The sequence below is a fragment of the Saccostrea cucullata genome, unplaced genomic scaffold, assembly GCF_032062105.1.
Source record: "Saccostrea cucullata isolate Sc308-1 unplaced genomic scaffold, CSIRO_AGI_Scuc_v1 ctg28, whole genome shotgun sequence".
Taxonomy (NCBI): Eukaryota; Metazoa; Mollusca; class Bivalvia; order Ostreida; family Ostreidae; genus Saccostrea; species Saccostrea cuccullata.
The window spans coordinates 343,472-356,198 of record NW_026939565.1 but is presented as its reverse complement, the minus strand read 5'-3'; the positions used below and the strand labels follow the sequence as shown (position 1 = coordinate 356,198).

The window sequence follows — 12,727 nt, the reverse complement described above, 5'->3', positions numbered from 1 at the left end:
CACTAATTTTATTAATTAGTTTAATAAATTGTACACATCATCACTACTTCAATTCCTTTGAATATAAAATTAAAAAAGCACTCAGCTTAAATTTATTTCAAATAATCTGTTCGTTCCTCTAGAATAAGCCAGGAATACGACTATTTCATTTTTCCCATAATTACAAGCTTTCATTTCCTTCTTATTTGCTTAGCAATCCTAACATCCTTCGTTTATTAATGCTCAATCATAAAATATGTTTCATTGTATTCACTTACGATTTGCCTCATTAGTATCCTAACAGTGTAATCTCTTTGAAGAAAGGATTTGAATTCATAGCCTATTATTATATAGATTATGGCGGGGGTATGCTTCTAAGATCGACTTTGTTTACCCAGTCTGCTGTCTCTTCCATGTGTGCACTTGTCTCTATTTAACCTTGTATTGATACTCATATAACAGTTTCTACTTCACTTCAACTATTATTTACCCATTACAAACATAGTTTATTTTAGCATGCACCCAAATTAGACGTAACTTTAGAAAGAAGCACATGCTTTGTAAACGCCAAATACCATTTTTTTATCATTCATGGGAGAATCTTAGAACAATGAGGTCTTGGAATATGTGAATTAAGATGACAATTGTTGATATGATTCTGGCATTAATGACCATTGTATGGTGTGGTACAAGTGCTATAGATATTCGTGGGAAGGGCGCCAGTTTTCCATATGAGGTTTACAAAGTTTGGCAACCGGCTTTTACAACTTATAGGAAAGGACATGCGTCTATTGAGATGCAATACGATGCCATAGGAAGCAGTAAGGGACAAGCTGCAATTTTCCAGAACATTGATATTGAATACGCAGGTTCGGATACCGTTCTGTCTGAATTAGATAAGTCAAATCATCCAGATCTTGTTGAATTCCCTACAATGGCGGGGTGAGTTATATTTGAAATATACACATGCCCACTGTAATCATATTGTATCCTTTACGTGTTTCAAAAGCATATTTTGTAGGGATGTCAATTTTACTCGGACAGCTTAGTCGAATAGTCGGATGCTTTAGTCGAATATTCGTTTAATTTTAATTACATGTATTTTTTTCATATCAACTTCACTGTTTGTCTTTTACAGACTAGTTTACAATATTTAACCTACGGTATCACCATTATACAACAAATTTCTGAATTGTAAACATAAAAACTGTACATCAATATGTATCTAATTTCAAAATTAATATATTAGCTGCACATTTTATCTAAATGCAGGATATCAAACCCTCGTATTTGTCCTTTCTTTACATAACGGTAGTACATGTACCCTATACTATAATTGAAGCCAATTTCTTCGTGTCCGTCAATGACCTTTGACAGGTAAACAATTAAAGCGTGTCTCTTATAAAAACAAAGAGAAAAGAAGAGCTTGGGATAAATTTTAATTCTGAAATTTTGTGCAAACAGTCAATGATTGTATGAAATTAATATCAGAAAAAGAAAACAAATGCCCAGTTTACATGTATTTACAATTTTGTATTAGCTGTTTAATTAATATTCTTTCTGAATAGTTGTATCACGTCAGAACTTAGTTTGAATCTACAAAACTAAACAATTGATTTAAAACAGTAATAAGAGGTAGACAATCATAATAAACATGTTTGATTTTCTTTCCCAATCTGCTTTTTTCGGCATTTTGCGGAGAACTTACTTTTATTAGGAAAATTTCACTTGAAGACTGTGTATATGTTTGACTGATTCGGCATATGATACATCATGTTTGATGTTACACTGCAGAATACGAGTTCTGCATAACCTTGATAACACTGTTTTGTTTTGTTTTTTACTATACCAAAACTGTAGATTTTGAAGACATGTTTGCCGAACATACATCGACGTGCAAATAATTTCCTTTGAAAAGTTATACCATACCCTTAATTTTACATATGAAAATATTGATCTGTAAATGAATGAAATGGGCAAATATACGTTTATTGCCTTGAATTCAAAATTACTTTGATGAAACACATTTTTAACGAATAACCGACTAAAGAAATTTTAGTCGATAGTCCGTATGATCGAACGATGGTCGAGTACTCGAATATTCGTCGATATCCCTAATATTTTGTTTTATTTTATTTTCTTTTGAGTTGGGTTCAGACAATGTGTTCAATATAGGATTGGATATGAAAGGATTATTTTTAGAAAATTGTTTTGAAAAGGAAATTTAAGAAATGAATATTTTTGTAAATTTGTACATGAATTTTTTAAAGAATTATTATTATTTCTTTTTTAATGTTTACAAGATGTACTTTTATTTACATATATGTAAGAAATTGATGTTCAGTATGACGTTACTAAAATAAAATCCTTTAAATGAAAAGAAAGAAACTATAGTTTCTTTTCTGTGTACAACATTTTGAAACAAAATTGGGGGGGGGGGGGTTGCAAATAATTATTGGTGATATTAGTCTGTGTCGAAGCCTTAAACAATGCATTATGTTTAAAAATAAAATTGGCGCCTTTGAATCATAGATTACACGTGGTTATTAAAGTATTTTTTATATTCATTAATGTGGTGTAATCTAAGAAATCTAAGTCTGTCTTTCCATTATTATGCTGTAATTTTACACAAGAAATTCAGAACATGGGTTCTATATTATAAATTTTCAAAGTTAAGACAATCGATATCGTCAGTAATATTGATTGGATGGATGCATGATCAATTTTGTTCAAGGTATTTGATAGTAACCTTTGGAGGCCTTAGTCTACTAACACATAACTCTGTGATCCCCATTACTTTTAAATCTGTACGATTGCTGAGCCAGAGTTCTTCGTTTGAATATTATCTAATTTTTTGTAGAATCCCTAGTTTATTTTTGCTTAATTAAAAAAAAAATAAGAAACACATTTTAAATATCTAGTCATTATTTAATTCGTTTTGAGAATTGTTTTAGCCTTAAAAACCATCCAAATGATTTGTTCTTCAACACGAAAAGTATTTTCTTCACATTAAAATCATGTGAGAAACATGAAAATATTGAAATTTAAGACTTAAATAGTTTTTTTTTTTGAAACTATTTTTTATTCGCCTCTGCAACAGAGAAACGGGGAAAATATTGATCGGTATTTTAAAAACAAACATAAAAATTCTTTTCACTAAAATAATGATTTGAAGAAAAGTAAATTTGTCATTTAAGCATTATCATTAATAAGACCACTACATGTCTTCGGTAATAATTACAGAGCAGCACAATGCAAATAGTAGGTAAGGGTTCGAAATTTATTGACCTTAAAACTGTTGACGTAAATACCCATAAATGATAAACTATTTAGGTAATCTATTTTCAAAGTTTCGCTTCTAATGTTACCAGTATTTGAACATTATAAACATATTGATTTTTTTAAATAATAATGTGTATACTCTCGGGAAAAAGTTTTGTTTGAAATTGATTGCAAAAATGATAACTTTGTTTACAATATTAAAAATGATAAGACGTTACAACAAAGTCTATTTAACGATGATGCACAAAATAATTGTTGATAACTGGAACTACCAATATCGTGTGTGTACCTTATAAAGCTTTGTTGTACATATCTGACATAAAGCTTGGCAGGAGATCACCTCAAGAAGGTTTGTCAATAACCTTGCTGAGGTTTAAGATAGGAACATCCTTTTTTCATCAATCATTATTATTTCATACCTCTTCCAAATATTTTTTTCTGGGCATTAAATATCATTAATATATATCTGCCCTGGTCATCATAATATATATTGTAAACAAATACATGTAGTTTTTCGTTTATATATATATAAAAAAAAACCTTGTCAAAATATTTTATGACGCCCATCCCTTTTGTTTAAATTTCTTTAATAATTTATAAGAAATAATCTAATATTAATAGTATTAACTTGCACAACTTTCTCTGTCGTTAATTTCATTTAAGAAAACTAGTATGTCACTCATAATACAATACTATAACATGGTGATATTTATGCAACAAAATTTTAAACTGATGTGCAGAATTAATACAAAATAATAATAATAATACACCGACGCTAGTACATGTAGTAGAATTATTGTTTTCAAAGAATTTCTCTAAATTTTGTTTAAATGGTGACAAAAGATTTCATCGGAATCGGAAGATATTGTACATGTGAACCAATCTCCAATAACTTCTTTGAAGCAGAAACATCAGAACATATTCAAGATATGAAAAACAAATGTAAATCTTAAAAACTCCAAAGAACTTTTGGAAAGTTTAAAATCTCAAAAAACTTTTCAAACCTCAATAGTATCAAAAAGTTTTTCTCTCAATTCTTTCGAGACTAGTTATTTAAAAAATTTAATGGAATTCCGATATGAGAACTAGTTTTTATCCTTTATTTTATATCCACTTAAGTAGAATTTATTCTTAAACTTCTTCATAAGGAGAGGAAAAAACCTTGTGACTTTTCACACCATATATATTTACATTTTCTATCTTTTTTGGTGATAATTCTTTTAAAGTTAGATGAGTTGATTTCTTTATAATTCAACTGGAATGCAAATTTCGCCAAGCGAAAGGTGAGGCGCTAAGGAGGCCTAATATGCATGTAAATCTCATGCAGCTGTCTTTGTTTCTAACATCAGTGGGTGGGGATTATTGTATGTTTACAATTTTATTTCACAATTAATTAAGGGGGCCGACTATATTTTTATTGTGTGAAAACTACAATAGCGAAACTCTTCATTTTTATACCATATATAACTTAAATTAATTTCAGTGTACATGCAAAGTTTTGGGGAAATCTACCGTCCAGGTATTTTTGAGGGACCTTCTCAAAATACAGGTAGATTTACTATAGGATTATATAGGAAAATGCTAATTTTTAGCACTTTAAAGCAAATTATACAAATACTACAATAGACATTTTGTTCAAACTATAATATTTGATGAGTAATACTATATGATACAACATATGTAAGAAACACAAAATTCTACCGTCTTGTTACCAGAGGGTGCATCTCAAAATGCAAAAAATTAGCAATTTTTCCTATTTTTATAGACTATCACAAAATATGACGTACACAATGGATTCACATGAAAACATAATACAAATATTAGAGATATTCTCAAATTTCTATGTTTTAAATTTCAAGAGCGTATGTTCATTACTTTTTCTTCAATAAAATTTTTATTACTCCTTTCTTTAAGAGCTACAGATTACCATAACGTCAAAAACACACTGCAACGACGTCAACCTACCTATCAATTGCAAAATCGGTTTAAAAATCAGTTAATTCAAATTGTAATTACATTTTTATACCTATTATTTCTTAATTTTGTTTAATGTTAATGATTAAGCGAAAAAAATGCATTAAAACAGTAAATACGCTTCATTTTACTATGATGCGCGAAATATTGCGCAATGGAAACTATAGTCGGCCCCCTTAAATGTCAATATTAGGAAACACTGTCTAGTTTCTTGGAAGGTATGCCAGAGACATCAACGACAGTTGGAAACGTGGAATAACTTATGTATGACGGTCTTCGCCTTTCTTTTCCTATAAGTTATGGATGAAATCGAAACGAAGGACATCAGTACAACCCACTGTTCTCGTCTATTTTCCTTTTTTATTCCCTAGGGCGTTTCATGGTAGTTTTGACTTTGATGATATTTTTTTGTTCCTAATTTCATAGTAATTTTAAAATAATTACAAATTTTATCATAACTTGTGACACGTATAAAGTTTTAAACAAACGTTGTTTAAAAGTATTAAAAGTCAAGGAGAATACATAACAAATTTCACCAATAGTCTTACATGGATTTCATACTGCTCGATTGACTTTCATTTTCAAGGGGACTATCTTGTATGTCCTGTTCATAGATTTGAATTGATCGCAGATTTCTTTTAAAAATCGATCAATATTCTTTATTTTCATCCTTCTCATGTCTTTAAAAATCCTGTTAAAATTTTAACTGTGTAAAATCTCAAGGTACATCGTATTGATTTTAAATCCAAAATACACATATTTTTGTGAAAATAAGAAAAAAAATATATTGATGTTAGTATATTTCTCTCAAAAAGTCCATTTCTCTTCCTTCTTGAATAGGAAGAAACCGGCTCTAGATAGCATCAGTTTGAAACGAGCTTTGTTATGAACAAACAATATCTTGAATGCAAGAAAAACGATAACAAGTACCAAGGAATGCATGTTTCACTATTGATGTTTTATGGTCAATAAACTCAATTGACAGTTTAAGATTTTGACAAAATAATGATTTTTTTCAGTGAGATGTGTTTCTTACCCAATCAATTTAATGAAATATGCAGATAAGAAGATCTGCTAAAGCACCATCCATCTTATGCTTTAAAAAAAGGAACCGATTTGTCTGCCTAGCATAATGCATTAAACGGATAACGGATAAGTCAAGCTACATCAACAGAGGGAATTTTATCAAAGAGGTGAAAATATAAATATTAACTATTTAAATAACTAAACTTGACCTAAATTTAAAATAGTTATACTAATATAAGAGTATTTCCATGTTTTCCATTTCAATAGTGTAGTACTACATGACTAAAACCATGCAAAAGCAACACATGTTTTAGACTTCGTTTTAGCGAAAGTGTTAGCAATAAAATACTTTTTGAAACAATAAATTAAACGAAATAAAACGGGACATTTTTTTAAATACATAATAAAGTTTAAAATGATTATCCATCAATACTCCAGAAAATACTAAATCGTAAACAGGATTATTAACAGAATGCATGACTGACTAATGATGCACATTTTCAAATTTAATCAACTCTTTAGAAACTAAGTTCATTGTTCTTTACATTGCTATCAATTATTACTATTGGTTTCAGAAAAGATCATGTTGTGGACCTAAAATAAACACTTGTCAAAATGGTCAAATTTGTCTGAAGCAAACATTCAAATATTAAAAACAAGCACAGTGAAATATTTTACTGTAGCAAATTGAAATATTTGTATAATGTTACATGTTGCTCAATACGATACAGTAATAAATGATTACATCGTTTTCAAATTAGTGAGAAACGCTGGTTTCAAAGTTTAACCCAAGAATAAATCCTAAACCTTTCACTCATATTGAGATGCCATGCACCATTTTCCATTTCACTGATAATTCAAGACCTATGCTCGGCACTCAGGATCATTGAGTAGTAGAGAGATACTGGATATCTTTTTCGTGCCAGCAACTTCTGCTACATATACCTTTGTTTTTATGACTGATCTCCAAGTCCCGCAATATGATTCAAACCAGCGACATAATTTGATGGCAAGCCCTTTTGCTACTTATTCGGAAAAAAATATCTTGAAACTATAGAAGATATCTCTCATTTTAGAGGGATACTATCTCTTAATAGATATACATGTATATCTCTAAATTTTAAGAGCTATCTCTCTAAGAAAGAGATATCTTTTTCTTCATGAGGGATATCTCTTTCCTTTAAAAAGACATCTATTAACATTAAAGAGATATTACTTTCACCTAGAAAGATATCTCTTTCACCTAGAGATACTCGTATACTCAGTATCTCTAACAAAGAAATATCTCTTTTACTAAAAGAGATATCTTTTCCATTTAAAGAGATATCTTTCTCCCTGATAGATATCTCTTTCGTTAAAATAGATCTCTTTTCACGTTAAAGAGATATTTCTTGCATCAACATAAAGATTCTAATTTTTTTTGCATTTTCCCCATTGATACACAATTTCTTTATACTTTACACATGTATTTTAGCTCTTCCTCATATTTTAAATTTTATGTTGTGATAATACTGAGTAAATCGTTACTCTTTCTGTTCTCTGTGTTGAAATTTCTTCATAGCATGATATGATGAAAATCATTTCTGATAAAATAAGCAGCGCTTCATACTTCAAACTACATGTATTTTGAAGTATTTTCCATGTGGCTCTTAAATGTTATTGTTGTTGATGAAAATCAATATATTAGAAATTTTAATCTTTTATGTGAAATTTGAAGTAGAGGGTCGGGACCCCTTAATCAAGGATAATTATTCCATTTATTGTAAAGTTGTTGTACAGTTTCAAGTCCCAACTGCTACTTTTCTCTCCCTTTGTTATAAGTACAAACCAGTAGAGCTAGTCTCGACAGAGACTTCCGGTTTCTTACATGCCCTGTTGATATTGTAAAATAGATAAGACTATATTGAATAGACTAATTATACCTGCCTTAATTTTGTTACAGGGCGATAGTCATGGGATACAACTTACCAAATTTTGGCTCCAACAAATTAAATCTTTCCCTGCAGCAGCTGGTTGGTATATATAATGGAACCTACACATCATGGAGTGACGCAACTTTTACGACAAACAATCCGAATGGTATTTTTCCAAATTCCCCAATTATTGTTATAGCCAGAGCAGATAAATCAGGATCAACTGAACTCTTTACTTCTGCGCTTTCCGCTGTTGATCAAAACTGGAACTCTACCTATGGAACATTCTCAAGGGGAATTAATGACAGTGGATCGCCTTACCACTGGAATCCAAATGCGATCACTTATTACGGGGTGCAGACTAGAGGTGTTTCAGGTTTGCTGTTGTCGTTCAGAAATTCTCTTGGTTATTTATCTGTTGCTGATGTTCAAGATGGAATCGTAGAAACAGCACTTCTTCAAAACGGAGTCGGTGAATATATGTCCCCTACCTCCCAAGCTGTTCAAAACGCTATGGATTATTTTGCTGCCAAAAATCCTTCGGCACAAACATTTTCATTGGCTAACAGTGGTGGTTCAGGTTCGTACCCAATTGCAGGCTTCACACATTTTATCATTTATAAAACTTCTATGACAAATTGTGACTCAGCAAAAGAACTCATTCGGTATATAGACTGGTTTATGACTCAAACTACACCTCGCCATGACTGTGAAGTTTTGGGATTTGCTCCACTTAGCGCGGATATGGTGAATAGGGTACATAAAAATACTCTAGAACAAGTCACATGCAAGGGACGTAATATGTGGCAAGAGGTTATGGTGGACATGGAAAGAGAGGAAGCGGTCGCTGGGGATTCATGGCAAACAGAAGTAGCTATAGCGGTTCCAATCACTACTATAGTTTTAGGGATACTTGGTGGTTATATATTGTTCCAAAGATGCAAATACTGGAGGCTGCTTAATAAGGATGATTGGTTAGTTCCAATCGAGGATATCGTGTTTTATTATGATAGCCATCATCATTCAGCACACCATTCCTCGTTGTTTGCAAGATCTGCAAGATCTTTACAGTCGGCACAATCTGAGATGGATAAGAGAGAAGTGGAGGCTATGATAGATAAAGTGCTTCAGTGGCCTGGCAAATGGAAAGGGCATGATATTGGAGTAAGGCTGTTAGAAATTCCACAAATGCAAATTCTAACAAAAGACATGAAGCAAGAAATGCTCAGAATTCGTGATAAAGTACATCACCTCAATATTGTAAAATTTTATGGGCTTACAGTTATAGACAACGAAAAATACTTGATTGGTGAGTATTGCCGAAAAGGGTCCCTAGCAGACGTCCTTCAGGACAATAAAATAACAATGACAGCAGATTTCAAGATGGCTCTGGCTTTGGACATATGTCAGGGAATGAATTACCTTCATCACCATCATGTTACTCATGGAAATTTGAAAGCGCGTGTATGCTTTGTAGATTGTAAATGGACCGTTAAAGTCGGAGACTGGGAGTTTTTGAAAGTTTTAACACTTAACAACGAAAATGACGCCATGGCGATAGCAGATATGCACGCGGATGATTCACAAAGTCAGTGTTCTTGGGAATTCTGGGTAGCTCCGGAAGTACTTCGAGCAAACTATAAATGCAGAATAACGCATGAATGCGATGTATACAGTTTTGCTATAGTTTTACAAGAAATTTACTCGCAGGAAGAGCCATACACAGAACACCTTGGAACAACATCGAATGCGGATATAATCCATGCAATATACTCCAGTAACCTACGTCCAAAAATCCAACTGGACATTCCAGTCGCCATCAGACAAATCATGGAAATTGCGTGGACAGACAACCCGGTCAGCCGGCCTTCGTTTGATCAAATATTAAAGCTTATGAAACGGAACAGTCCAGTGAGAAAATCTGTCATGGACAGTGTCATTCAATCCATGGAGGATTATACACAGCATCTTGAGGAGTGCGTGGAGGAGAAGACGATAGAATTAGAGTCCACAAAGAAGAATCTGGAGTCCATGATGTCCAGTATTATACCGGGGACAATCGCTAATGCTATCGCAAACGGTGATTCTATAGACCATGATGAGGAGAAACTAATTGGTATAATCTGTGTTGAGATCACCAAAGAGAATGATTTCAACAATTTAACTTCAAAAGAGAAAGTAGAAAAACTGACAAGTATGTGCACGTACCTGGATCTACTTGTAAGCAAGTATTCAGCATTTAGATACAGCTCGCATGGAACATCTTTCATGATTGTTGTAGGCATGGGAGAGGTCAACAACAACAACGAATACTGTGTGGCTTTAAAAACTGCGCACATGTGTTTAGACATTCTAACTCATGAGCATATCGAGGATTCTAGCTGTTCTTCTGACGACGTTTGGATGATGCAACTGAGTATAGGAGCTCACGTTGGCATAACCACTACAGGGATCATAGAGACTGACACGCCGCAGTTTGTTCTCTTCAGTGATTTGCCAGAAGTTGTGCGATGCCTTGCAAGATCTTCGGACGCTTCAAAAATCCACACATCCATGGACCTAAGAAAGAAAATTCTTACAACGAACAACTTTTCAACTGAAAGATCGGGTCTACTGATTGTCAGGGTACGTAGCTTTTTAAGAATGTGTATATAGAATTAATATCTACCGGTATATTAAAAAAGGAAAGGAAACTGAAAGGTTATGAGAACTCAAATATAAATAACTAGAACAAAATAAATGAAAAGATTACTTTAGCTTATGTGTAAAGGGTAAAATGCCTGTATGTTTAATTGTTATGAAGTTTACATAGCGTTATTTTTTGTAGGGCGTTGAATATGAAACATACTGGCTCACCGGAAGAAACAGAAAGTTTTCTAACAATTTATTGAACAAAACACTAATAATTCCGGATCCACAGCTACAAGAAGAAAAAGAAAAAGAGGAACCAAATATGCTGAGTCCGTCCCCTAATAACCTTCTAGTTCCTATGTCTGAGAAAATTAGTCCTTCAGTAAGCCCTATGCCAAATGAAATTTACAAAAAACCAGCCCTTGCGAACGAAGCCAAGTCACCAAAACTTGAGAAAAAAGCAATAACATTTGCCAATGAAACTCGTTCAAAAGAAAATGGAGCTCTTAAAATGGTTAATGGGAAGACCAAGACTTCATACCAGCGACGACGAACAAAACAAAGGTCGGATCCACTACCGGAAGTGATGGAAGTGACAATCGATGTAGAGGACGATTTTGCAGAGGTTTAATAAAGTCAAACATATTTTTTGAAATTTAAGATAAAGGAATGCACTTTAACGTTTAATTTACTCTTTCTTTAGATTTTCTCAAGTCATAAAAGTGATTCAGCATTGAATCCAAAGTCTAACATCGAAACACTTTGGAATAAAATGGGAATAATCGCGAAAAAAAATCTTCTCTAGGTCAGAATTTCTATTAATTGGTATTACATCACCAGTTGTTTATTCAAATCATTGCCTCGTAAGATAGGATCAAACAGCAATTAGGGATTAGAGTTACACAAGGAAATATATAAGGGAAAAGATTGTGTAAATTCCAATTTATTCAAAATTGTTTCCAGGGAAAGGATATGATCACAATTTGGAATCAAAGTTTTATAGGGAATTTGAAAAAAACTGAAAACCTTTTCCTTAAGAAAGAATATCATTATGATTAGCCAATATCTATATATACGCATCCTAAGGTATTGTTCACAGTTGGTACAAGTTTGTTCAAGTATTGGTCTTCAAGTGTAGGATGGAGCCACAAAAGGAGATCAAAGTTTTACATGGGAATGTTTAGACCAAAAAAAAAATGAAATTCTTCTTTAGAACTAAGAGGCCATGATAAGTTTAGATTCTTGAAAGATTATTCAATAAAGGTATCCGTTGGAAAAGTTTGTCCACAAAAGTAAATCAAAGCTTATCATGGATTAAAAAAAAATTCAAGAGTAGCAGGGCATCACATTATCCTATTGATCCCATCTTGTGTGGATTCTAACATTTTTTTTTAAATCTTTTTTTTAAAAAATCTTCTACAGAACAGCTAGTAGGACAAAATGAGAATTGTGGTTCATGGTCCTCTTTTTACAAACTTTTTAAAAAAGAAATCTAAGGCATATTCTAAGCCACTGAATGTCAAGAATACTTGTGATTATTACTCTAGCCATGGCCTTTAAATATGAAATGACATCTATGCTTTTTTGGGTCAATTTACGACTATAAAATGTCAAGTTTTTTTTCGGAGGCATCTGTATATAGAATTGAAACCAAAGCCACGAAGCCAAAACAGAAACTGTGTTCGAACTTCTACTCAAAATAATATAGAATGAATTTTCCTATGGCAAATCGGAACTGAAACGATTCTAGACTTGAGGTGTTTGTCAATGCTATGTAATTGTCTGAAATGAAGTTATGTCCGATGAGCGGTTTATTTCAAACTAGGTGCAGAACGTTTTATATATTAGTTCTTGGCCATAACGCTACAGATCCTGTTATGCAAATATGCGATTTACGGTGCAAGATTTTCTGCACACGTTTG

At 32.4% G+C, this 12,727-nt stretch overlaps 1 protein-coding gene across 1 annotated transcript; it reads left to right on the top strand.

The window, feature by feature from the left end:
* Positions 1–573: 573 nt before the first annotated feature.
* Positions 574–11,436, top strand: LOC134253201 (atrial natriuretic peptide receptor 2-like). The gene is made up of 3 exons (XM_062735713.1): positions 574–921; positions 8,204–10,799; positions 11,002–11,436. The coding sequence occupies exons 1-3, from the start codon at positions 617–619 to the stop codon at positions 11,434–11,436; spliced, it is 3,336 nt and encodes a 1,111-aa protein (XP_062591697.1). The 5' UTR covers positions 574–616.
* The last annotated feature ends 1,291 nt before the right edge of the window (positions 11,437–12,727 follow it).